The sequence below is a fragment of the Poecile atricapillus genome, chromosome Z (genome assembly GCF_030490865.1).
Source record: "Poecile atricapillus isolate bPoeAtr1 chromosome Z, bPoeAtr1.hap1, whole genome shotgun sequence".
In the NCBI taxonomy this organism is placed as follows: Eukaryota; Metazoa; Chordata; class Aves; order Passeriformes; family Paridae; genus Poecile; species Poecile atricapillus.
The window spans coordinates 28,453,650-28,481,356 of record NC_081289.1 but is presented as its reverse complement, the minus strand read 5'-3'; the positions used below and the strand labels follow the sequence as shown (position 1 = coordinate 28,481,356).

At 43.9% G+C, this 27,707-nt stretch overlaps 1 protein-coding gene across 1 annotated transcript in view; it reads right to left on the bottom strand.

The window, feature by feature from the left end:
• The window catches only part of LOC131572866 (glutamate receptor ionotropic, NMDA 2B), a 176,420-nt gene extending 166,114 nt beyond the window's left edge, over positions 1–10,306 (bottom strand). Inside the window, exons 1-2 of the mRNA XM_058826274.1 lie at positions 10,270–10,306; positions 3,095–3,523 (exon numbers count right to left, since the gene is read on the bottom strand). Of these exons, the coding sequence (XP_058682257.1) occupies positions 3,095–3,505 (411 nt within the window). The 5' untranslated portion in view covers positions 3,506–3,523; positions 10,270–10,306. The remainder of the gene's footprint in view (positions 1–3,094; positions 3,524–10,269) is intronic.
• Between the last annotated feature and the right edge of the window lie 17,401 nt (positions 10,307–27,707).

The window sequence follows — 27,707 nt, the reverse complement described above, 5'->3', positions numbered from 1 at the left end:
CACATGGAAAACAAACTATATAAACATTATTTACAAAATCTAATCAAATACAATATTAAAAACTATGAATTTGAACAAAATCAGGAAAAACAGATGTTATTACTTTCAGCAACATACCTCCACCTGCTATGTCACACCTAGGGCAGGATTCATGGCATTTAACTTGAGGCATCATGAACACATTGAGGTACAGCCTTCTTCAGTAAACAGTGGGGAGACACAGGACTGTCCCATGAGTACCCTGAATTGGGTGGGGTGAATTGTCCTCAGGTGGTGCCTCCATTACCACTTATGCCTAGACCTCCAGCTGGTGGGTAGCAAACTTCTAGATGAATATTAACTGAGATAAAGCCAGCTTATAGTGCACATTATACAATATTTCTGTCTTTATACACAGGAAAAAAAAAATAGGGCTTGAAATCTAATTTTTTTTTTCTTTTTGCCTGCCCTTTTGTGTCTCAATTTACCAGTTGCATGGTACATTAGAAAGCCCTTTTTACACATGACCCACATTTCCTAACAGAACACTTACTAAACCCTCACTGAAGGTGAAACAGAATTTCGCATGCTACTCCAGAAAAGGTGGTTTGACAGGAGTTTTTTACATTAAACTGCAGTGAAGAGGGGCTTATCTGTCACACCAAGGCATTAGTGGTTTCTAGCATTCCTTAGGTTTTCATTGGCACTACTGATCACAAATACATGGGCAGCATAATGAAGCTGTAAGTGCATATCTGAACCTGTGAAATTCTGAGCAAGTTCAATCACAGCTGACTGCTGTGGGCGTTGAGGGGATGCTGAAAGAAGCAATCCATGCTTGCAGGATCAAACCTCAGCCACACAACTCATCTGCAAAGAATATGACTAAGAGTCACTGAAAGCAAAACCTCTGTCAAGGCCCTCTATGGAAAATACATTTCTTAAGGATTTACCAGGCTAACTTCAGTAATTTTAGTAGAATTTCAGCGCATTACCATATTTTAATTCAATTCATCAGATAAATATTATCCATTAAAGATTACACACCCGTGGATCAGAAGTTGTAAAGGTCAGCTTTTTCAAATTACTTGTCAAAGAAACCTAGGCCTTTCTTAAAACTGCAGATCTTTGTGCATAACCTGCAAACCTCCTGTCTGCAAAACTACTAGAAAAAAAAAAAAAATGGAGAAAGAAGTCTCCATTCATAAAGCTTCCACCTTTGAGCTCCCTGTGGGCTGCCTGCCTGGCAGAACACTCTTTAGAAGCAAGCCAGTGGGGTACACAGGGCAGTGGCAGGAGATGCTGCCTTCCCAAGGAGAGACTAGGGACATGTAGAAAGAAAAACCTTTTCAAAGTTCAATAGGCCAAATTTCTCTTTGAATTACAGCAGCGTAAATCTGATCTAATCCTGCCAAAGTCAATGGGGTTGTGCTGGATTTACACTGTGGGAATCTGAAATCAGAATTTGGCCTGCCATGTTCAAAGTCACAAGGACCTTTTCCCAGTGCTTAGGAGGTCTTCTCTCAGTAACTCTTACACTTGTTCAAAGATGTAAGATGTTGCCCCAAGTGTGAAATGCAGCACTTGAGCATTGCTTCCAACCTTTTTATGGCCAGACATAGATAACCATGCAACACAGCAGGCAGGAGAGCATCAGGATGCAGCACTGCTGCCTGCCTGGCCTCCAAGACAGAGAAGCTTCACCGTGGGTGGAAGGGGCAGTGCAACTTCAGCACATGTGCAACCATTCAAGGAGTGAGAGAAAAAAAGCCAGTGATTATTCAGTGACAATTTCAGTTCAAAGGCCAATACAAGAAAATAACACCGCATACTAACTGTGTGTTATTTGGCAACTGAACAGTTGGTCAAAGAGTGAGAAAATAATTTGTTAGCACCTTCAATAGCCTGCACTGGATTATTTACTTGCAAGGTAAATAAAACAGAATGTGTCTGGATTTCTCATCTCACTAGATCTCTTCCTGAGGAAAAGCTGCCATAGTGGCCAGGTCAATTCTCACCCTTCATTCAGTTAGGCCTGATTCTGCCTAGTTAAATATCTCAGACTCACTTAAAAGCCATCTGTAAAAGAAAAAGGCTGTCAGCTTGTGTCCTCATTTACTTCTTTAGGATGCACAAAGAATAGTCAAGAGGGTCTTCTCAATAAAAGCCTTGGCTTTGACTGTCTGGCTTCAAGCCTGCAGGGAAAGGGACAGCCAGCTTCTCTCACATGTTCCCACCGGCCAAGAGTAGCCCATCTACAGAGGCCACTGTTAGCCACACTATCATTCAGCTGTGAATTGCTGCATGTCCTGCTCCTGAAAGGTGGAAGACTTGTATCAGGTCCACCTGTACCCCATGGAGGCTCTACTAAGAGTTATTAGCTGGCCAAAGATGCTACTCCCTCCCTGCATCTTGCACTGTTCAAAAGCAGTAGCAGGATGGCTTGTTTGTGTAGTAATTCTTTGAAAGACTGGCTAGGGCCTAGGAAAACAACAAAATGTCTGTGACATGAAGGAATAAAATAGTGCAGTGGAAAAAAGAAAGATTTAGCTGGACTGGTTCAGACTGGTTAGTCACTTTAGCTAACACCTATTTAACTTCAGGAGCTAATGAACACTTTATAGAGAGGATGCCTTTATTAAAGATTCAATTATATTCCAATTAAGATGTAAGAGCTGTATTAAGCATCCCTGAAAATACCACAATGTCCTCCAGCTACACGCAGGAAAAAAACCCAGGCTATGATCCCAGCTTGGCTCTGCTAAGGTAAAACACAGGCAAAAACAAAACCTTAAAAAAAAAAACTACAATTGTCAGGGGCTCTTTACCCTTCTTAAGGAAGAAGAAAAGGGCTGATTCTTTTGTGGGTCTCTTCTACCTGCTTCTTTCCCTCAGTTTTCCTCTGTTGCAGGTAATTCCACATGATTAATAGGCTCTTGCCAGTAGTGCTACACACAGTTAGCTCTTTTAATCTGTCTTTGAATCTGAAGCTGTCTAATCCCCCAAGCCTTCGGGCCCAGGAGACACCACCTGAGGATCACAGAGTAAGATACGTCTCTTTGTTTTAAGTTTCGATCCACAGGTCTGCAATAGAAGGAAGCTCATTTAAATTTACCTTATCTGCCATGATCATAGAGGAGCCTCCATGGATGCCCAGGATGGGAGTGAGGGTCTGGGCAGAGATGAAGTCCAGGATCTGGGCAATGGCTTCCTGGTCTGTGTCATCAGCAAATACCACCCCCTGAATTTTCCGGTCAGACATGAGGTCACAGATGCGGGTGATGATACTCTTGGGATCTGTCTCATTCATGGCCACCAGCTCCACCCGAGGCACCACTGAGAGGTGGTGGAAGTCATCTTTCTCGTGGGCATCTTTGATGGCCACTTCGTCTGAGGTCCCCACCAGGATGACCGCAATGCCAATGCTCGGGTGGCTTTTCTGGGCATGGGCCCCGCTCCCTGTTGTTGCGAGGACTGCCAGCACCAGCCAAAACCTTGGAGAGTAGCACTCCACCCTGGGCCTCATCTTCGGCTCTTACACTCCCTGAGAGAGGAAGAGAAAAAGGGGAAAGTAAAACAAAGTGATTAATTGGCAAGTCAGTCATGCACTCAGACTTCAATGTAGATCCATTGATCTTGCTCAGCCACTAGCTCTCCTACCAACAATCCTTCTAGTCTGATGCCTAACTCTTTGGCTACATTCAGGGCTCTGTTACAGTTGGGGGGTCAGACCAGTCCAGCCCCTACTTCAGAGTCTGGCATCACTTATGAGAACAGCTGTCAGCAGAAGATTGGATCATGTCATCTCTCAGGTCCTGTGTCACTCTGAAACTCAAGTCAAAAGTGATAGAGAATTGTCCTTTGACAGCTGATCAGCCGTCTTTGTGAAATTAATCACATATGTCAAGCCCATGTCTGAGTGTTCACCCTCAACACAAAGGAATAACTGGTGCTTGTGATCAGTTTGGACTTGTGCTGGAGGTAGAGGCAGGGAGACTGAGGAGACCAGGCAGATAAGGACTCCCTTTTCCTTTCTCAGCGTAGTCCCTCCAGAAGAAAGTGAGGACAAATGAGCAAGGTCACTGGTTGTATACATCTGTGTATCCACTGCATATACCACCAGGACATACACAGCTCCAGTTTGTAGTACAGTCAGCCATATGTTTCCCACCAATACAGAATTCTATTTTTTTAAAATTTTTTTTTTTAAAGCCAGGAATACAAAATTTCCCAGTGGTCATGGCCAAAACTGGATCAGGATCCCCCAAGTCCACATGACAACTGTGTTTGCACAGAAGTAGAAATGGCAACTATTCTTACAATGGTCCACTCTCAGCTACTACAGTCAGGCATGTTACATCAATCTTCTCCCTGAGCACGTCCATTTTATTTTGTAGTCACAACAGTAGAAATGAAAAAACCTGATGAGGTCATCTCTCTAGCCCCTGCCTGAGTGGGACAGTTCCCTGCGGGACTGTTCCTCGCTCATTCTTTTTTCAGTTGGGCTTTAATAATAGTTCACATTTCCACAGCGCTTTTCGTCCTCAAGGCACTCTACAAACACTAATGAACTAATTCTTACAGTACCCATGCAGTGTAAATATCAGACAACAGAGCAGCATCCCCCACATCTGCCCACCACACTGCTTGGAGTGCCCACCCAGGGCCACACTGATGTCCCAAGGAGATTTCAGGCATTTCAAACTAAAGACGACTTTCCCTGAACACAAGAGGTCCTGCACAGCTATTCACACCCATAATTCTGTTCTTCAGCAACCAGGCACACTTGAAATAAATACACCAGCCCTGCACTTCTTCGTGCTACACCTCTGGTCTTGGGTGTCCAAGAACGGAACCCTTCCATACTGTTCATTGCTACACATGCCTCTATCAAATTATCAGAAAGCCACAGCAGCAGGGACAATGCTGGCAAAACTCTGTGGAAGCAGGAAATCCAAAAACAACCCTAGCTGACACCAGCCACCCGCAGGGAAAAGGCTCAAGAGGCCCCATCTTGCCCTGCCCAGGAGAACACACAGGCTCAATACCTGCTCCCTCATTGCCATGCTAAGCAGAGAGGATGTATCCTGCATTGAGATTACTAGATAAATAAGCAGATAATAAAATAGATAATAAATATGCACCGGAGATACCAAATCCACTTAAGAAGCTGAAAGGGACTGCGGGTGTGAAGCACCAATCGATTCTAAACTCTCTGAAGGATTCACTTTCTGAGAGATGCTCACAAGGAGAACCAAGAGACTTTGAGAGTTTGGCAAAATGAACAGTTAACTTCATTCCAGTATGACTGTTATCCTCCAATTACGAGTCACTAAATTAGATTCCTTCACAGTGAAATGTAGTCCCCATTTCTGCAATGCTTTATTAACTTTAATGCACTCTATACACTCTCTGTCTCTCACTCTCTTGCTCACTCACTTAAATGCTATATTTGTTCTCTTAAAATGTGTCTCCTGCGGTCCCTCCGCATCGGCTCATACAGTATATTACGCTTGGTTAGGCAATGGCTAGTTGTGATGCCCAGGGAGGAGAGTGTAGGTTTTTCCCAGCCCCTTTCCTACCAGGAGTAATTTACAGGGCCTTCCAACCCAGGGCTCAGATAGCATTCAAGCAGGAGCTATACAGGCAATTATGGCAGCTGTCAGCCTTCACGCCCAAGCACATGCTTCTCCCAGTGGGAAAAATGGCAGCCAAGAAACCCATTCTCTACTCCTCACCTGCATCAAAGCAAATAAATCTCTAGCAGCTACTCCCAAGCAGAAGAGAGCCCAGATCCTGAAGACCACATAGGTGCCAATCTGCTGGGTGTCTGTGCCCCACTTGTGCAGATTTTTCCATTCAATACAAGATGGAGTTATCTGCACAGTGCCAGATCCTCAGGCTTTCGCCAGATATGCAGGGAGCAGCCAGGGCTAGGAAGAAGTTAATTCAAAGAGGATGTTGTCTGTGGCTCACTAGCCAACCTGCCATCTCCAGTTTGGATCCTCAGCCATAAGCCCTCTCTCGATCAGGCAGAGCAATGCTTAGGTAGCCTGTGTCGCACCAGCCAAGACATCTCTGTCTCACATGTAACACATCTGTCATGCTCACAATGTCTTCCAGGTGCTCCATGGGCAGTCTGTGTGCCAGGCAGGGAATAGCAGGTACCAGGTCCAGGCTGGGCTCCCTCATAGGATGGGAGCTGGGCATGTGATAAGGCAGGAGAACGTCAATAAATCACAACCAACCCAGGGCTGAGTGTGGTTCTCACCATTCAGCTCCCACAAGGTACCATAGGGGTCAGCCGCTCAAAGACTACATCAGGGATGCTCCTGGTGTTACAATCCCTTCCCTCCTTGGGGCTGACTTGTGCTCACATCAGTAGCCACTCTTCACACATTGGCTCACATGCGTGTGCTGGCTGTTAGAGAAAGGGGCAGACATCCCAACACCAACCTCACCTCACGTTCCTCCTCTGGTCTGGCTCACTGCAGGCCCCTTTTCAATGTGTGCTAATAGAGACAAAACAGGCGTGAACCACCACAGACTTACTATCAGATTAAGGGGACCCCAGAACTACTGTGAAAATGTGCTTCTGCGTACAGAACAAGTTTTGTCCATAATTTCTACAGTGCTCAAGTGCAAATATTAAAGGTACTCAATCAAGAAAGCACTGGAAGCAGCACACGGACCTCCTTCTAAGTTTGTTCCTGTTTCCAGTGAAAAAGGGGGATGAAGAAATTCACACACTAAGAAATTCATAAGCACCTGACAAGGCTACAGCTGTAAAACAGGGCATTTACCCTTTGTAAATTTAAGGAATTTTAATAATTTTACAGTATAATTTTACCAGTCAAGAATGATTATAAAAAAAATGCAAGTATATTTTATTACCAAATATTTTACATGAGAAGGATTTTCCTTTAGAGCTGGTGTGGGGTAACACAGTGTTTGAAGTATTTTCTGTGATTACGGCACTCCAAAACAATTTAGTAAATCCCAAACTCCAAACTGGTACGTAAAATCCTTTACACGTTACTGCACACTATATTGTCTCTGACTCCCTAGAAAATAATATATGGTAGGGCCACTAGATGCAGTGGTTTTATAGACATATCTATATTTAGGTATAAACATGCCAGTAAAATCATTATACCTCTATAATCTTATTTTACCTACCAATAAAATATATCCACCATTGTAGAGGAATGCAGCGTGTACTTACTGCAGAGCAATGTTACACAATCACTTTCAAAATGGGAAGTGAAAGCTAACTTCTCCAACTGAAAATGCAAGAGGAATGTAGGTAGTCAGACACTAATTATTCCAATTGGAATTTAGCCAGGACCAAAGGTTAGATTGCTTAAAAATATCATGAGAACCTTACTTGACACTGCACTTTTACGTGGATCAGACCTAAAATAAGTATTAATAGAAAATTATTAGGCTGCACAGGCAAAATACAGCTCAGCATTAAGAGATATTTCTGGATGATATTTCAAAATACAGAAAGTACACAAATAGGTCACTGTGCATTCAACCAGGCTAACTGTAAACAGACTACTACTCCAGCAGTGTACAGCAAAGCCAGGCCATCTTCAGATCAGGTAAAGAAACTGAGGCAGAACAAGGGCTGGTCACAGGTTTTCAGGGGTAATTCTGTTGTGTGCTGCACACCTCCTCCTGCTGAGGAGGTGCTTTCTAGGCAGCCTTGCAAATACCTTCTAGGAAGGGTGTCTGCAGGCTCCCCAAACCCAATCTGTAAGCTCAAGACTGCATGAGGAAAGGAAGTCATGTAATGCTGCAGTTCCAGACAAAAAGGTGTCTTGAAGGCAGATTTCCTAATTAAGAGGAAGACAATGCTTGGGACAGGAGGCTGAACAATGCCCCTAGCCACCATCAAAGGGAACTTCACAGGGATGAAAAGCCTACCTCCAGCCTCCCCATCCTATGCTTCACTGAAAGGCCACAAGGAAGTTCCTATCCCAGTAGTTTTTGGGCTCTGCACACTGAGAGCTCTGATGCTCTAAGCACTGCCTAGACTTCAAGGCACAGAATCTGAATCCAACAGCTAATTTTTTATCTGTACCAACTGCAGTGCTAATTCCCAACCCTACTCTCATCACCAGCACAGTTCCAGGCCTCATCACTATCACCACCCTCAGTCCCATTACTACCTAAACACAGATGTCCTGCCAGACCCAGTGTGAGACATCAGCATTATCCTTTGGCATTTGCTCACCTTGGACTGCATCTTAATTCACACTGCTTTCATTCCTCTGACAGTTTGAGCAGTACCAGACAATGAACCCAAAAGCAATCCTTACATTTCAGGACCTAGTTGGAGGTAGGAAGAAATCCATCCCACCTGTGAAATACTTTACAAACCTCAAAGGTGCTTTGGGCCTAATATTCAACACACCACCAGAGAACAAGTACAGTAGAAGAAGCTGTAGGGAAGTCAGCATTGCACTTGATGGCTACTGGGCTGTCACACTTGAAACACAAGTATGTCCAGATCAAAGGATAAAACTATTCCTGTATTTACCAATGACAGGAGACTGACATTTTGATCTTTTTGTCTACTACCTGCCTTATGGGAGGCAGGACAGACTGGAACCTCATCAGCTGTTACTCCTAAGAGTTGGGGTTTAAAGCTATAAATTACACCACAATTTACACCTACAAGTTTTTCCATCTCTCTGATTTTTGGAGACACAGTTTCAGCTTAGGACATCCTCCCAATCTCATGGTTACTCTGCAATGTAGACATGCTGCATCTTGTATACCACTGAAGAGGCATTCCTCTTCTTCTAACATTGCTGTAACTATTAGCCTAGGCTAATAACCTTCAGTCCAGGCTATTTGTACATTGACAGCTCTTGTGCTGCTGTTTCCCGTATTACTGCTTACCACGTAGGTGACAAAAGTGCTCATAAATCTTCTTCTGGCTCACAGCCCTGTTGTTCCAGGAATTTTGTCAACAGACACAAAGAAGAGGAGGATGGATCTAGGGCACGATAGATGCATCTTGAAAGCACCTGCATGCTTCAGGTGCTGATAAAGAGAATGAATGATGCTGCAGGAAAAACTCCATATTCAGAGAAGAAAGATGGAAGAGACTAGAGACAATTGAAAGTGCCATACACAGTGAATGGAAAAATGTGAATGCAACAATCCAGTGCCCGGCCCAAAAGGGTTTATTATGGTGACCCTGAGTAAACAGCCCTCCAAGAGCATTTCAGTAATTTCAGATAAAAACTGATATGGTTTAGTTTATTTTAACTAGCTTTGGACATCACTTATGATTCTGAGCTATAAATGCTCCTACAACAGTGGTAGAAATATTCCTCCAAGGTCTTTTGGACAGGTCCTCTTTCTATTCTTCACAATCACTCCCTCTCCAATATGTGCCTTTGTCCATGCCTGTAACATCCCACAGATCTATTTCTATCTAATCTACAAAATGTTTCCAATTTTCCCTTATTTCTCCCAAGTCTATCTTGTTCTTTTGGGGAATGTATCACATACCTCCAGCCAAAGCATTCAAAGCCCTTGGAGTTCCCTCATTATCTCACTGTTAGCTCTCTTTCCATAGACACTGTGTGGAAAATAGCACATACGTTTACTTCTATTCTCTATTTATTTTCTTCAGAGCTGTTTTTTCTTTATTAAGCCAGGTACAAACTCCTCCCTGACTTGGTCAGTGTCAGATACATCAGAGGGTAGTTTGCCTCTGTCTACCCAACAGGTGTATGCAAGAATAAGGTGAAAAAATGCTTCCCCTTCTCTACCCCATGCAAAGAAAAAGAGAAATTCTCTCCCTGCACTTAAGGCAGTACAAAAAAATGCTTTGATCATCAATTAGACCCATATCATTCCCAATAGATGAAGAACTATGTCTCATTATTTTAAGTTTGCCCAAGGGTAAGTTCCCAGTGTCCTTCCCACTTCCTCCCACCCACATATTTTACATATCACGGGTGATAGCTTATACAGCCACAGTCTGCAACCTTCTGTTGAGACCAACACCAAATGATTCATAGAAATCAAAAATTAAAATCCTCTCCTTATAGTCTTGCCCTTCACCCAGTCACTTTAGGATTACTGTCTACAGCACACTACCTGTTCTGAAACAACGCAAACAACAAGATTACCACTACTAGGAGATGGCTCACATTTTGAAACTTATCCCTAAACTCAGCCTAAATTTTCCCTTTGCTCAGCTATCCTGTAACTTTAATATTACCTCCTTCATTTAGCCTAAACAATTTCTCCCTCTCAACTCACCACTTCCACCGTGAAAGTGCTTGTAGGTGGTTATCTGATCACCCCTTGAGACTTGTCTCTGCTGCAGCAAAAGTTCAGCTGTGTTTATTGCTCCTCATAATTCGAGTCCCCTTGGATCCTCATCAGGATGAGCGAGGGAGAATGAAGTAAATGGCTGGGAGAGGGAGCAAAGGAGCAGGTCTGACCTGCTTACCCAGACTGGCACACACGTGCAGAGCTGCGGGACTCAGCGTCACAAAAGCCATTAAGAGAGACAGCAGGTCAGTCTGGCATTGCCCACTGCCAACTTCTAAATGCCAGAGCAGAGAGGCTTGGCACAGCCACCGCTCTCTGCAAGCCTGGCTTGCAGAGCCAGGCAAGAGCCTCTATTCCCCTGCCAGGATCTCACCCTTCCCCCAGCATCCCACTTAGAGAAGTTTAGAGGGTTGAGACAGGTCCTCTCTGCCAGAGACTGAAATATCCTCACCACCTGGAGGGTTCAGTTGCCACAGCTGTCATTCCATGCATGTGTATGCTCCACTTGAAACAAGGGATTTCAAAGCTTACGAGGCATACACCATTTCCCACTTGCAACTGTTGTCTGCCTCACCTCAGAAATGAATCTCAGCTCAGAGCGAGACCATCCAAATCAAGGGACATGCTGCTACATGCAGGGCCCCTCCACAGGATTTCAGTATGGTTGAAAGCAGCTTTGCCTCCTGAAGCACAAGACTCAGTTTAAACAAGCAGCAGAATGCTGTGCAGAGCAACACCAGGTTTGCCTCTTAAATAGAACTGAAGCCCTTTGAAAATCTATTGGACAATCCCTTCCTTCCTTTCTTAATTCTCCACTTCCAGTTTTCATTTCCAAGCAGGAATTGACAGCACATTAGTAACATGAGGATATTAAAGACCACAATTTCCAAAAGCTAGGGATTTAAATACCTCCAATCCATTCATAACCATGGGAAATGCACATTTAACTTCACTTGGATAGTTTGGAAAAGCACATCCTACATTATTTGATGTATAAATTTGACGTTTTCTACTCACCTTAAATCAGCTATGCATTTTGTCCATTGACAGATTGATAAAATTAATTTCAAAATTGAAAAAAACAAAGATAATTTTAATTTCTAAGGGTGGAAGGACATTCCCATTTTCCAGACTCTCTCATGCACCTCACTCAGTACCTGCTCATTCCCTGTATCATCTCCTTAAAGGGAAAACACAGGGCAGGTAAACAGAGTCTGCAGTGGCTCTTGAAGGCAGCTGCCAAATTCCACACCAGTGCCAAGATCCCCATTGATTACTCAAAGTCTCACATCAAAAGACAGTGTTAAATTATTTGGATGCCAGATGTAAACAGTGCAAAAGCCGATTCAGAATAATTTTTTAAAAAATACCATAAGCAGGAAAGAACATATTTCATTTTTTAGGCCAAAATTGAGTGATGCCCTCTTCTACAAGTCTGAGAATTCTAGAAAGGGCACCTGAGCCAGAGGGAGATAGCCTCAAACTACACTTGCACTTTGGACACAGTCATCCTGTTTGCTGTCTATCTTTTCACATATAATGTATGACACAGGATACAGTTTTAAAACAAAAAGCTGCTCATCCCTTAAGAGAGATCTTTGTGGGTGCACATTTCAGTTTTGGAACCCACACAGCAGGGACAAAGTAGGAGGAAATATGTACCGCCACTGCTCATGATGGCACTCTACAGCAAACCTGAAGCAGCCCTAAAGCAGAGTGCCACGGCTCACCAGGCCTGATCAGACTCTTATGAAGGTGTTACAGGCAGCGGAAATGGCAGAGGAGGTGACTTGATGCCTGAAGCACTAAGACGTGATGAAGACAAAAGAGCTGCTAAGTGGAGATAGTGGGGTGGAGAGAGAGATGCATCCTGTGAGCTGGTCCAGGACAAAGCTACAGTGCTACGGACGTGGACGTGGACGGGCCACATTTCACAACCCGCCAGCATCCCTCAGGAGCCTCATGCCTCTTGTCCTCCAGTGCAGCATTTTGGAAAGTGAGGTTTGGTCACCAAGGGACCCTGTGACAGTGCCAGCCTTGTTTGTGAAATAAGACTGGGAATTTATCTGGAAGTGAAAGGGACCAAGATAATGGGTTTAACATGTGGAAAGAGTCATGACACGGCCACTGAAGCCAAGAGTCAAAGGCAGGTCCTGGTCAGACCACTAGAAATGACAGGTGAGTACCCAGAAAACTTTGGTTTAAGTCTCCTTCCTTGTAATTGCCTTGTCTGTTGATCCCTCCCTTCTCCTCACTCTGATCCTTGGTAAAGGACTTTTATGTTTCTGTTATCATTCATTATTTATTGAAAAATAAAACTAAGTCTACCCAGGAGAAATAATAAGGGAAGACAAATGTGTGACATCTAAAAGAGTGCCGTTCAAGATATTTGGAGCTGTACACTCCCTATCCAGAAGCATCCCAAAAAACACTTATCCCTTTAGAAAAAATTATAATAATTTTTATATTTTTAATTTTTATCCTTATAATAAACTTTAAAGCCAGGATAACTGGAGAATTTATAACTGCAAATCAGAAAAATTTTTGGTAGTCTCATTTTAGTTCTCCTTTCCCTCTTTCTTCTTCCAACCCAACTCTCTTTCCTTTCCCTAACTTTCTGAGCTCAATGACTAGTAAGGGACCAGCCATCGAGCAGCTGGATACAATATGCTTTCACAGTACATTAGTGCTGTGCACCAGACCATGCTGTGCCTGCAACTGTATGACAGGTCAGGGCCGATTCATCTTACCGAGACCTTCAATCAACAGTGTCCAGAAAGCTCTCCCGCTTGGAGGGGGACCCAGCCCAGCAGCCACTGACCTCTCCCTCTGCTCAGCACTCCGTCATATTTACAGACATGCAGTGACGGAAAGATACGCAGGCAAAGCCATGTCTGGACCACAGCTCATGGCTGGCTGTTGACGCTTCAGGGACAGGGATGGGAAGACCCAATCCAGTGCAAACAAACCAGATTTGGCTCAGCTGAATGCCATTTCCATGCATTTCTTTTTCTCTGTTACTAGTTTTCTCCAGCCTCACAAATTCATTGATGCTGGCTTCTTCAGGCACCTTTCCCAGTAGCTCATTCAACAGTTCACTCCCATTCATGCCAGTGAATGCATGCGAGGAGGTACCAGCCCATGTCAACTCCCAGCCCAGCTCCACCACTGACTTCATCATGGTGCAGTTCAGCTCCCTTGGACCACATCTCCTTTACACAAAAGTCACTATAGCTTACATTTGCAGCAGGAAAAAGAAGCATTAGTAGCAAGAGTAAGAGATAACATGACCAGAACACAACTGTCACAATATTAAATACAAGTAAATAAAAAGCAATACTATTGACAAAGTGTAGCCCTGTCTCACTTATGCTTTAAGATCATTTAGTTTTAAAATAGTATGAGGGCTTAGTAAAAAAAAAATAAAATCCAGTATTTCAATATTCCCCATCAACTTCCTTCAAGCTACAATGTATGTCCTACACCCTTCTCAGCTTTCTCCATCCATCATTTCTCTCCAATCCATTTTTTGTTCTTCATGGCTACATTTCTCACTTTATGCTCTGTCATATTTTTGGCCCATCCTTGTTACCTCTTAGGTCACTTGTATCCACACCATTCATTGTCTGGGTTTAAATCTAAAAAGCATGGAGGAAACAAACCACAAGTGAAGTCTTGTTCTAATACTTCATATCACCATCTAAAACCAATAAGCATTTTTTGAAAGCATAAATGCCATTGTTTTCTTTCTCATCCTTTGCCTTATTCCTCTCATCAGACAGGTGGAGATGCATCTTCTCTGCTTCATAGAGTTGGAATGTTTAATTATTTATAGTATTTAAAGTACTTTTGACTCTCAAGCAACAGAAGCTACAGCTGAGATTATTATTATTGCTTTCCATTGCACTTACCCGAAGGCAGCAATGTCTTCTTGTGAGATCATACCCAACATTACTCACAGGATCCCAAGAGAGCGTATTAAAACCTGTATGTCCAAGATCTTGAGGACAATAAATCCTAGTTTAGCCAGAAGCAGAGAGAAAGGAAATCCTGTAATACCACAAATACTTGGTAACTGCCAAGCTAATTCCTGATACTCAATATCGACTTTGCCACATTGACTCAAATTGCAAAACATGGCTTATCTGTAGTTTTTGATGAAATATGTGAGCAACTGCAGGTTTATTAAGCTTATGCTCCCAAAAATATCTAAACTCATGACATATTTCACCTAGTCCCAAGCAGCTTCCTTGCTGGCAAGGAAGAGCAAGAGCAATGTGGAGCTTTGGCGAGGGAGGCAGAGCTGCAATGGGCAGCCAGCCTTTAGTGCTTGGGGTGGAGCTGTAGCTCTTCTCAGCACCAGGGCCCATCCTCCAGGCAACTTCAAGCCAGACCTAGAAAACTTCTATTTCATCAAGAGATCTGCCCTGAGGGTCTGTCACAGGTCCAGGAGGTCTGGTTCCAGCAGCTCTTGGACAGTGGAAATGTAAAGCCCAGCTCCATTTCAATTCACTTGCAGAAACTCAAAAAGGAGATCTCCTGGGCATGGGTCCCCAAAATGGAGAGCCTGGATTGAAACTGATCTAGGGGAAGGTGCGCAGGCCAGAGTCACCAGGCACTACAGTATGGACAAAAAGTCTTGGGAGCTCTAGTTCATTCCCAGACAAAATCCAGGAGCCTGGAGACCCCAAGAGTCCTGTCTGGGCCTTCAGTGTCAGAGGTGCCAGAAATCTGGGATTCATAGAGAAGTTCTCACGTGTAATTTTGAGGCCCCATGCCCTTAGACCAGATCATTAGCTACAGCAGCCCACAGCCAGAAGCCCTGGAAGCCAGGGGAAGAAATACAGCTGTGACAAGTTCAGTACAGTTAATTAGTGACTCTTAAAGGTACCTCTGAACTTGCAGTATCCCAATATTTACAGGGAAAGGGAAGGAATTTTGACATTAAGTTTGGACAAAAATGTTTCTGCCTCTCCCCGCCTGGAAGAGCTTCTTGCACCCTGGAGGCTTGTGATTCTGTCAGACTTCACAAACTGCACTGCACTGTGCCTGAGCACCTGAGTGACACCTGGGGAGAACACAAAGGGTTTTGAGGGGTTCTGGAATCCACAGGGTAGTTGTTGTCATTGACAGATTTACAGAGAGAAACTGCTCTGCTTTGGGGGATTTTTCTGTTGAGCAGGGACAAATGATGACAGCTGGAGTAGTCCTGGAGTCAAGAGATGTCCACCCTTACTCAATTTCTTCTTTCAGTTCCCACCATTTCCTGGGTTACACTGCCATAGAGCAATGTTGAAAGGATTAGTGCATTCCCACTGCAGAATTAATTACAAGGTAAAATAAGGGTGTGTACGTATTTTTTACATGTACACACATACAGTATATATTTGTATATATATTATCATAAAAGGTTTGTTATTATTGTTTATTTTTATATAAATTTGGAGGGTACATATGCACTCCATCTCATCTTGAACCAGGAGACAGGTCTGCATTTCTCTGAAGGTGGAACACAGGTGAGAGAAGCAGCTCTTTACCACTTTGCTGTCTGACCTGAAATGGCACCAGCTCCCAAACACACTAAATCCATGTATTCCTGAAAAAGGGAAAACTCAAAAACCGTCCTGGGACAGAAAAATAAAAGGTGGAGACAATATTCAAGTTGCATCACTTTCACATCTAGGATGGCCCTTGAAGGAAACCAGCTTCTAAGTTAGAAACCCAAATGTTACTGCTATACCAGGGGCCAGAACCCAGCACAAAGCACCAGTTCTCACTCCCAAAAGATGTTTCTGGGGTGGAAGAAGAGGCACCACTCAGACAGTGGGTGGGGGTTCAGTGGATATAGTGTCAGGGCTGTCTTAACACTGCCCATCCACTGCTGAAACAGCACTGAGGTACCAGTTCTGCCTTCTGAAGGACTTCTATACAACTCTGAGGTTACAGTGACAAATGACCACCAAGAAAGCAGTTAGCAACAGCCTTTACCTAGGTCTCACCCTTGTTTGTATACAGCAGTATCAATATTGACATCCTGAACAGCCAAAGATTATATGCTGCAAATATTACCCATCCCCAAAATGATGTAGATAAAGCAAACCCAGTAGTCTATATGAAATGTCTCTCCAAGTGCCTTGAGCACAGCACTCATCCCCTCTAACCTCCTGGGGCTATGCTCACTTTGGGGTTTTCTTATTTCTTCTACTCAATATAGTTTTGATTCTTCTCCAGGCCAGGTCCAGGCCACAGTGAAGTGAACTTCAGTCCCATGGGGTCCCCAGTTTCAAATAAAAAAAAGATTTTAAATATCAGCCCTTAGACACCACCCTTGCTTCCTGCAAAACCTCTCTGACACAGCCCTGCCTTGGTGTCCTGCTCAGGATGACATTGTGGCAGGACCTTGTTTCCAAGCCAGAAGGCATTTCTGCGTACAGCCATGTCAGTTGTTATATTTATGAAGATGCCAAAGAATATTAAAATTCTCAGAGGCCTTTGCACTACTCATTTCCACTACCACTGTGCCAGAGGGGTGTAAAGCCCCTTTGATCTGATGTAGCAGCATCTTAAACCTTCTTTGCACAGGTGTTAGCACCTTTGTGAGGCCTTGTGTGCCACAGGAGAGGGTTCATGATCTACATACAAAGCATACATCCAGAGAGAAGCCTCTTGCCACACTCCTAGTGATATTTGTCTCAGGGGAGAAGGGGAAAAGCTGGAACAAGTAAGACACTTATGCATTACCAACTGACTACACTGTTGGTGTTGCTCTGGGATCCCCTTCCTCTTGTTTATACTTTCTCTTCAGAGCCTGCAAAGCTTTAGGGAGTCTCCACCTCCCTGACTACATTCCTAGCTCAGCCCTGTCACCACTTTCATCCAGAGTCCTGGGCTACTTCAGCAAAACATAAAAAACAATACCCATTTATCATTCCTTCTTTCCTAATTAAAGAGATCAGAGGACTCAACAAACCACAGCTGAGCTCCCAGCCCTGGAGCTGAGGTGAGTCGGTGGGCAAATTGTGCAGCCCTTCCAGGTAATTCATCTACCCAGGCTGGCCTGGCATGCAGCTAAGGAACCATCCTCTCCAGATCCATCTACCTTCCAGCTTCCCTTCACTGCTAAATTTTTTATTTATATATAAAATGAAATTGCCTAAAAGCACATATTTAAAAAGAAAAAAAAAAAAAGAGGGGGAAAAAAAAAAAACCACCTCAGACCCAAAATATCAGATACCCAGACACTAGGGAAAGAAAAAGCACTCAGGCAGTGCATCAAGTCCCTAAGGGAGGTACTCAGGTTTGAGTTACTGCCAAGATGACATCTGTAGGGAAATAAGCCACCAGATGCAGGGAATGGACTACAGGGGCCCAGAGCAATGGGGAGGGAGGGAGGGAGAAAAAAGAGAGAGAGAGAAATAAATCAAGAAATTAAGCAGTATGGTTTGTTCATCACTAACTATTCTGCTTTACAAAATTTCCAGGTGTTTTCAACTCCCTATCTCTGATGAAGCAGTTTCTCAAATGTCCCAGTACCTACTTCAAACCATCTGGCTTGCCATACCCCAGCACAGCAGATTCTCAGCCAGAAAGGCTTTACTGCCCATTGGATCAGAGAAGAAAAGCCATTTCCTCTAAGTACTGTCATCTACAGGTTCCCTCACTTCTTCCCTCTACCTAGAAGGCCCCCAGTCCTCTCATAAAGAAAAATAATCTCATACACATTCCAGCTTTCAAAGCAAGGCATCTTCCCAAGCATCACTTTGGTAACGTTAGTCCTGTCTTCCTCACACCTTCAAGCCCATTGGTGTGAAGAGAGGCTATGTCCCATGCCAACAGAAATGTGAAAAGAGGTTGATGTTTCACCAGATGGCTTCAGACTTGTCACAGCAGGGAGAGAAACATGCTTGAAAAACCCAGCCCTGGCACTAACCATCATCTCCTGGACTGGTGCAGGACAGCTGGAGCAGCCGGGGCTGAATACCAGATGTGAGATGACAGGAAATGTGGAGCAGCAGTCACACAGGGTAAACATGGAGGCAGTAAGAACCACAGGCTCCCTCTGGGACTGCTGACATGTTCAGCAGACAACACATTTAGAGCAAGAGCAGTGGAAAAGATGCACGTACCAAAGAGTCAAGGGAGCAGGGTAATGACGAGTCAAACCACCCGACCACATCTTACAATGAGCAGCATCAAAGCAAGACGAGCAATCTTAATGGAAGAAGGTCTAGGGCTAGGGAAGGTTCTGCAGCATAAAACATGCAGGGCAGGAGCCTGCCTACAGAACTCACTTTCCCAGAAGACTTTACCCTCCCCAACCCAGCGTCAGCCCAGAATGACCACTAGTGGCAGTTCTAATCTTTGTTTCACAGAGCCCCCCTAAAGGTCCATCTCCTTAGACATCATGCCTGAAAACTCAAATTATCATCAGACAACTGTACTTTGTACATATGAAATCTTTCTACCTGTGAAACCCATACGTGCTGTCCAGCACCTGAAGGAAATAAAGGAAGGTCCTTGTCTTTCCCCTGTTGTTTGCTGTGTTCCAGGAGACAAGCCTCTGCCATTACAGAAAATACCATCTGATGCTGAAACCTCACCTAGAGATGAGATACCCCTTTCTTTTCTTTATAACCTTCACTGAATTTTTGGTTTTGATGGGCCTCATCCCAGCACCAGGATGTCAGATGACTAAAAGGAAAAGGACTGCTCCATAGTCACAGTCTCAGAGAAACCAGCAGATGTGCTAAGAGTAAAGCAGATATTTCTTACAGATAGAGCTGCATCATAGAGAGAGGGATGACAAAGAGGCTTTGCCTTTTTCTTGTCCTTGGGTGCTTCCCACTCCCCAAAAAGCCCATCAGCTCTCACCCTTCCTCTAGCAATGTATGCTTTTCCAAGGAGGTGGCCATCCACAGGAAGGTGCAGGCAGTTCCTCCACTCCATCACAGGCTGACATCCATGATGTGTGAAATGCACACACCCACATACCCATGAACAGTGATCAGAGAAAACAAAGAAAAGCTAAGGGACAGGAAATAGCAGAGCAGAGAAAGGGAGGACAAGAAGAAAAGTAAGAAGTGAGAGGGATGGTGAAAAGAAGAAATAATAATGGGATAGAAAGTGGAGAGGGAGTTACTTTGCAAGCAGTAGCTAAAAATCTCCCAGTGTTTACAGCAGCAAATGATGCATGAAATACACTGTCAGAAACGTGATGCCCAGAACCTATTGCTGCTAAATATTTAATCTGATTGGCAGGGAGCCGTTAAAACCTCAGTGTCTGGATCTCAAGCTTCTACAGAGCAACAGGTACAGTAAATACATCAACATGTAGTGATTCACTGGGAGTGCCACCAGTCTTTCCAACCTGCAGTACTGAGCAGGGAAAACTGTTGTCGATGGATATTAGCAACATTAGAAACAGGCTACAGGAAAGGTGCTGTTCATGGACTTTGGCTCCCACTGAAACCTAGAGAAAGGGGAAGGTGGATATGCCAATTGTCTTCTTCAGAAATTAGAACACACATGCTGCTGCAAAGATCTCACACAATGCAGCTCATGTCCCTCAAGCACTAGAAAGTCACGCAGAAGTGCGGTACATTGATGCTGCAGTTCTGCTGGCTCACACTTCCCTGCATGTAATTCCTGAAGCCAATCTGTGAGCAGACCAAAGGCTGCCTCCAGCAATCAGCTTCCACCGTCTGTCGAGCATGAAGCAGGTCAGAACGTCCTGCACACGTGTGTCCTAATGCCAGCACCAAGAATGCAGCAGGGCAGCTGGGGCACAGGCAGGTATACAGCCCTTTGGGGTAGGAAACCTGAGTAGCTGCCACAGCAGCGTCGGGAGGGGACACAGGGCAGCCCCCTGCTCACAGGGGCTTGCATACATGTATGTTTACACACCCAGTGCAGTCTCCCACTTTGCTGACTCTACCCATAAAACTCCCAGAGCCACTGCTGTCCATATTGGCCCTGGGGTCCCTGAGCCAGCAGCTGAGCTGAGTCTACGTTCCCAAACAGTGGCTTCTTGGAGGTTTGCAAAGGAGGAGGACTGTGTTTAGACAAAGCTTTTGCAGCTTAAAAGTACAACTTCATTCTGATTTAGAGTCAAACCTGGCCACTCAGAGGTAGTCTGGGGAAAGAAAAACACTTCCTTTTCAATCATTTTGTATTGTTCAAATCCACTCATTTCTAGAATGAAGGCATTTAGAGGGTTGTTTATTTAGGTATAATATAACATTTCAGATTTTCCAAAACTTACAAAGGTAAAAATATTCTGCTCTGCTATAGTGAGTTTCAGACCAAGTTCCCCACCACCATCCAATACTCCAGCAACAGGAGTACAGCTCTTCCTAAGAATTGTACAGGTACAAGATATGTGGTTGATTCAGTGCACTGGCACTGACAACTCATAAACTCCATGAGCAAAGTAGCTACCTTCCAAAAAAAAAAAAAGAATAAACAGATAAATAAATACATAAGAAGTGGAAAGCCATGATAGGGAAAAATCATTATGCTCCATACTAGTTTCAGAGGTCATGGGATTTTACTGTATCCAAAACCCCACATCACATAAAACATCTGCAAATCTAACACTGGCTGCAGAGCACTGGATGTCTGGGATGAGGGCTTCACATATGAGAACCACTGAGATTTTCTCTAGCCACAGATCTTGCAGATCTTCTGATAGATTCACCAGCATAAATCTCTCATCCTATTCCCCTTTCTGTATTTCTGGCTGCTTTGCTGTCCCTGTTGCAGCTGTTCAAGGAGCTGACTTCATCAGAATATGCTTTGTGAAGTGCTTTTCTGCTCTGTATGGTGCTTTTGCTTTCTTTCTTTCTTTCAGTAAGTGCCAAAACCACTGAAGAATGCCAAGGCTAGAGTTCTGAAAGCTAAGACCAAGTAAAGAGTAAGTATGATTCTGTGGCATCATCAGCTGAAAAGTGGCACCTCACAAGCACAAAAGAAAGTGTGACTTTTGAACACAGCTATACGGTGTTCACCATCCCAGCTCACAGCAGAACAAGCAGGCTGAGTGACTTGCTCATGGGCTCTGACAAATCCTGCTACTGCTTAAGACTTGTCCAAGCCCAGCTTGCCAGGCTTGTGAGAAGGTACTGTGGGCAGCTGGCAAGGCAGAAGGAGACCTGTGCCTACATTTCAGCCACTCCAGGCTGACAGCCTGCTGTCCTCAACCAGCAAGGAAAGTGGACTCGCCAGACCACCGAACTGCTGCAGGAAAAAACTGCTGGGGCAAAGAAACAAAATGATTCTACTGACTACAGCTCTTGATTAACTAAATGAAAGCCAATTACTGGAAAAGTCAGATAGGAGGACCCTGATGACCTACCTCCTATCTTTACCACATGTTGAGTCTTCCCTGTCCTTCCAGGACAGCACAGCCCCACACTTGCACACAGTGCTTCAACCTTTGCCTTAAAAAGTGCCCTTACAAATTTGCAGCCAGAACCCATTTCTCTGATGCTGGGCTCCTGTCACTCTCTTAAAATCCTCTTAAAATTAGCTGTGACACCAGGACACAGTCACTGTCCTATAGGGAACTGTGCTGAAGCACTTATTTTACAAATGGCGCTCCAAACAGGTACCACAAAAGAGTATGTTTAGGATGCTCTTCACCTCACAGTTGACACAGCTATTCACCCAGAGAGACTGGAGCCACCAGGTAAGATACTGCACCAGCTAATGGCTCTGCTTCTTATCCTCACCTCTTCCTTTCACTTGGAAATGCACTCAGTCTTAAAAGCAGATCAGGAAATTAACATTTTCAGGCATAAAATACTTCCATGTATGAAATAGCCTAGCATGTGAAAATGGGCTTTATATGAAAAAAGTGCAGAATTTTTTAAGCACAACTGGATGAGAAATACTGTGATAAGAGTTCTTGCTTCAAATTTTTCCATGCCTGTCAAAATGAGGAGATACAGAACTGCACACTTCTTTTTTTTTTTTCAGCTAATTAGGCTATTTTATTCCTCAAAAAAACATTCATACCAAAGGGGGGAAAAAACCGAGCTAATCCCCACTTTGTTGGAACTAAATCCTCATTGCATTTTTTTGTACAAAGTGTACATTTCCTCCATAGTCACTCCATTGCAAAAGACAGCATTCAAACAGATCTATAATCAAAAAAAAGATAAACAGAAACATTAGTAAACATGTTAGTACACATAATATGATTTTAAAACCTGCAAGAAAAAGCACCACAGCTCTATCTTTTTCAGAAGCTCAAGAAGATTTTAGAGGTTCCAAAAGCACATGAAAATTTACTGAATCAAGATCAGTTTCCCAATGCCTGCATTGTGTGATAAACAAGTGTCTCATGTCACCCCTGGCCATCTACATTAATAACAATTCCCCCACCCCTCCTGGCCTCCTTGTCACCCAACACTCAGGCTTCCTCTTTATACAGGTCCTGCTTTTCCCTGCTTCAGCCAAAGGCCCACTTTCTTCTAGATCTGCCCTTAGTGACTACAGGGAATGATTGGTCCCTGTCCTCTCTTTATAACAGACCTTTGCCAAATTGCTGTTTGGTTTCCACCCACAGTTATCTTTCCTCTAGACTGAACATCAACCAACACTGGCTCTCTCAGCATTTCTTACAAGGTTTAGTGTCTACTGTCATCTACCCCATCTCCATGCTTGCTCCTGCTCCATCCTGCAAACTGTCTTTTTTAAAACACTATGCCCTGACATGGATGCAACACTACACAGACAAAAGGATGGTAGGAAATTATCTATGGGTCCTGCAAATCAGAAGGGGAGGACTTCCGTGGGACTACCATACCCTCTTCCTCCTCCTCCCTAAGATAATCGTGGGCACTACTTCAGGCAAAGCTTCAAGAGTCTACCATCACTTCCCTGGAAACAGTACTTTAGCCTCTGCCACATTTCACAGCAGGAACTGTGCTGTCTATTCAGTGCTTTCTTTTGTTCATTTGCTGCTATTGTTTGGCTACAGCTACTTCTCAGTCTCTGGTTAGGCTCCTACACAACTCCAGTAGCAGCGCAGAGCAGGCATCTGACCAACAGCCACTCCGACAGCACCAAACAATCCCTCATTCTATTTCTCTCTCCTCTCTGTTTACATTCTTAAGCACACACTTTAAGGCAGTCATCACATCACTTTTAATTGTCATTTGGCCAAGCTAAATGTAATTAGTTACTTTAATCTTCCCTCTTAGATCAATCCCTCCAGCATCTTAATCATTTTTGTTGCTCCACTGAATTTGTTCTAATTTGCTGCCATCTTTGGGGCACTAAGTTCTCCAGAAATTAGACTAGGTACACTCAGATCAGGCACATGAAGAAAACACGACTAGAAACATGCAGAAAATATTTCCTTGCTTCAAGACACAACAGTTCTGTTTATGCAATCCAGAAATCACATCAGCCTCTTTGCTGCCGCATTGTACTGTGAGTGCATGTCTCATTTGCTAACCGGTGTAACCTCACTGTCATTTCTAGCATTACTGCTTTCCAGGGGTGTACCTCTCATCTCTGCTTTCTTTCTAAGCACAGTCTGATTTTAACTCCTGCTATTCAATTTACTATCCACTCTGTTAATCCCCAAATCCTATTCTGAGGTATGACTGCTTAGCTTGCTATGTATCTCAAATCTCTTTGATTTCCAGTGGAAATACTTTCACAAAGCAAAGGCATGGGGTTTGTCATCAGAGTGAAGTCAAGGTGTATCCCTAAATTCACAAGACAATATGGATGCTTCACAGACAGGTCCCCATCACCAGCCCCTCACCAAAAACTGCCAGAAGGTTTTCAAGAGCTTCAGTTTGCTTTGGTGATGACCAGTGCTGGGCTGCTGTGTGACAGCTTTGCTGCTTTCAGAAAAAGCAGTGGGCCCTGGTGAGCCAGGCAAGGCCCTGTGACGACAATTGGGAGCACTAAGCAGGTGCTGCTTAGACATACAGAAAGGTACTGCAAGGTACATTTCTGTGTGCTGCCTTTCCCTGTGAACACCCTCAAAGTGGGCATGGCATCTTCCCAATAGTCTGAACATCAGCTTCCTCAAACAGTGGTGCCTAAGCCTTCCCTCCGCATTTATTCCAAAGAGGGGGGAGGTGGGAGGCTATTTCAAAGCCTTTCTCTAAGACATCACATTTGTGCAAAGCACACCAGATCCTGCCTGAGCAGTGAGTAGTCATAGAAGCAGGACCTGCATGCAAACAGTATTTTTTAGGATGCAAAAGGAAAAAAACCCTTTCCCTTCTCCAAAACTTCTCCTTTTGAAATCTCCTTCAAAACTCTTCCCCTGCCCCTCCAGCTCCTAGTTGCCAGAGCTTCCAACAGCTCCCAAGGTAGTTCAAAGGCTCTGAGACACAGTGGCTTTGCCTCCCCAGCCACACTAACTGCCTGCAGGACTGCCCTGGCCCAAAGCTGTGCCCTACAGAATGAAGTCCAGTTGGGCTTTTCCAGACTGTAGGAGGAGAAAAGAAGATGGAAGAACAAGGGAAAGGTGGGAGTGAGTGAGGAGGCTGCCCTGGGCAGCACTGATTCATTGCCTCCATGGCTACTCAGCTCCATGGAGGAGATGCTGCTCAGCCCAGCTCAGCTTCTGATAGCCACAAGGCTATCTGTGGCTCAGCATTGCCTAAATGAAGCTGGGGGGGGGGGGGGGGGGGAGGTCCTTGACACTGCACCTCTGACTGTGCCTGCTCGCCTTCTGCTCTAGGACCCAGATAAAAGGGGTATATCTACCACACCAAGTGGGTTGCACCATCACCTTCCCTCTTCAAAGAAAATAAGTCCAAAATAAAGCAAAGGGCAAAATAAAAATAAAGCAAATAAAATTTAAAGCAAATAAAATAAAGGGCTACTCCCTCCCACCCTCTCTCTTGAGTATGTACCGCCAGTGTGGGTAAACGTGTCAGCTCTCTCAGTCCTTCACGGTCCAGGTTTTAGCAGGACCAGAATGCAATTTACAGCCAATGAAAGTCCAACAAGGTGTATAAATCTGTCTTCAGGCCACAACCTATTCAAATAACCCCTGCCAGCCCACTTCCTCCTCACCAGCATCAAGAGAAGTTTTTATGATAAACTTTCCAGACCCAGAAGGGACAAAGGAAGCTTAGCACAACTCAAGTCACTTGAAAAGCCATAACATGCGTGAATTGGCTGGATTCACGACAGTTTTTAGCTACACAACAAAGACCTTTATAACAGAATCCATCTCAGCAGAGAGAGAAAACACAATGGGTTGCATAAAAATACAAAACTGTGTCTGTCCTTTCTATGTTCAGAAAACATGAGACAGCACAGATGAACACATACACCTTTCCCACACTGCACTGACTTAAAGCCCAAGAGTCCTCCTGCAGGAGACCAGTGTGCTTCTAGCTGAAAAGAAAGACCAGAGCTATGTATATATCTAAAGCAGAGGAGCTCCATCCAGACCACCTGACCGTATCTCCAGGCACAGACCAAGGATGGCCGCTTTCTACCACATGCTGATCAGCATAGACTAGACCAGCTCAAGCAGGATGGAGGTGATCAGCTTGGCTTCATCTAACTGGGAGCTGACTACGGCCAAGAGAAAGCTTAGTGTGGCTCTTACCTCCCCAGTCTAGCACATGACAAGATGATTCCCAACTAAATCTTCTCCAAGCCCTTCAGTTTTGCACTCAGGAACTCCATCCATCCAAAGCACCACAAGTTCTGGTCAAAGTTTTACAGCTATTCCCCACTATGTTCTTCTGTTCACTGCTATGAATGTTTCACATCCTGTTGCCAGTTACAAGAGGCACAGCTTAACATTCTCCTCCCAAGTGAAGCTTACCTTCTCTCCACATTGCTATTCTAATCTTTCACGGAACATACAATCTCCAGATGATTTTATCCAACTTCTGTATTTCTTTGGCTGGTGTAATAAATGTGGCATTTCAGTAAAGCCAATGCTCAAGCTGAGTCTTTTGCACACAAATTCTACAAACCTCAAGGCTTTAACTAAATAACACACATAGATCTGTCCTATGCAGGAAGAGCATTGGACCAAATATTGTCTTCTGCCACTAAATATTTAGACATTCCTATAAGGAAATCAGAAATTTTAAAGGGAATTTAAGTCTTGAATGCTTTTTTTCCCCTCTCCCTCTGGATCTCTGACAGTAAAATCAAGTCCTATGATTTTTCCATCAAGTTTTGTCCAACTTTAAAACCATTTTATATTACTCTTTCAATACAGTTCAGATTATGAGAAAAGACAATTAATTTGCTTTAAAAGTCTCAAATTTCGTTCAAATGGAAATTTCAGCTATGCCAAATACAGTCATTTTAAGCAGTTCTACCAGAGAGCATGGATGCTTTCTCCCCTAGGCACAGTCCATGAGGATTTGGGGGAGTAAACCCAATACCACTTAATCTGATCCCAAACCTGAATGTCAGCTAGATTCTATACCTACTCCAGTTTCACACTGCAGGAAAAGCAATACATTACTTGATCAAGAAAACACCTGAAAACTTACATGGAAAAGAAGCATTTAAGAATCTGTTGGAACCTTATAATCATGTTATTTAACATTCGAGAAACAAAGAAATCATCAAACCCAAGGACAAAAAAATAGCACCTTTTGTATTAACATGAAGCATTAATGCAGCACTCATTGCAGGCACTGAAAGAGCAGCCTTGACAATACCTAAACAGCTCTTTATAATGTTCCTCCAGTGACAAAAGTAAGCAAGTTTATAAACAAAAATACTTCAAAATTAATTTGATTCAAATAAATATTGGAAGCGCTTGCATCTCATACCACAGAGCAGACATCCAACTGATGTTGAATCCACAACCAATGCCAAGATTCCCCATTTCAAAGGGACAGTGGAGCTAGCCTCTGGGCTGCAGCTGCACCCTTGTACAGGTACACATCACAATTTGTCCTGCCACAGTTGCCAAACTGCACTATCACAAAAGACTGTCACTTCAGTGGGCACACAAATATCTGTATTACTCTGTGCACTTAAAAGGACACAGGGGACTGTTGGGGCAAACCTCCTCTCTAATTTTCTGTTTTATTTGATTTTTATGCTTCATCATGCAAGCAGCATTTTCTTAGGAAAGAAAATTATTGCCTTGATAAAGATGGCAATGCTTCTAAATGAATGCAGGAAAAAATGTACAAAGACATATGATAAAATGTTATTCTTAAACTAGCTCCCTCCTAGGACACAGTGGTGATAGAAGCAGCAAGCCCTGATCATGTCTCCTTAACATCCAGAGTCCATCTCACCTGTAACATCCAGAGAAACAGGTCTCTGTGGGGTGCCACAGACCAACCATATACCTCCTCATGTCTACAGACCTCACGCATCAACTTGCCACGCTCTGGTTTGAAAGCAAGGTCTGAGAAATCCCTAAGTTGTGGCTCAGTTCACTTAATGGGACATTGGTG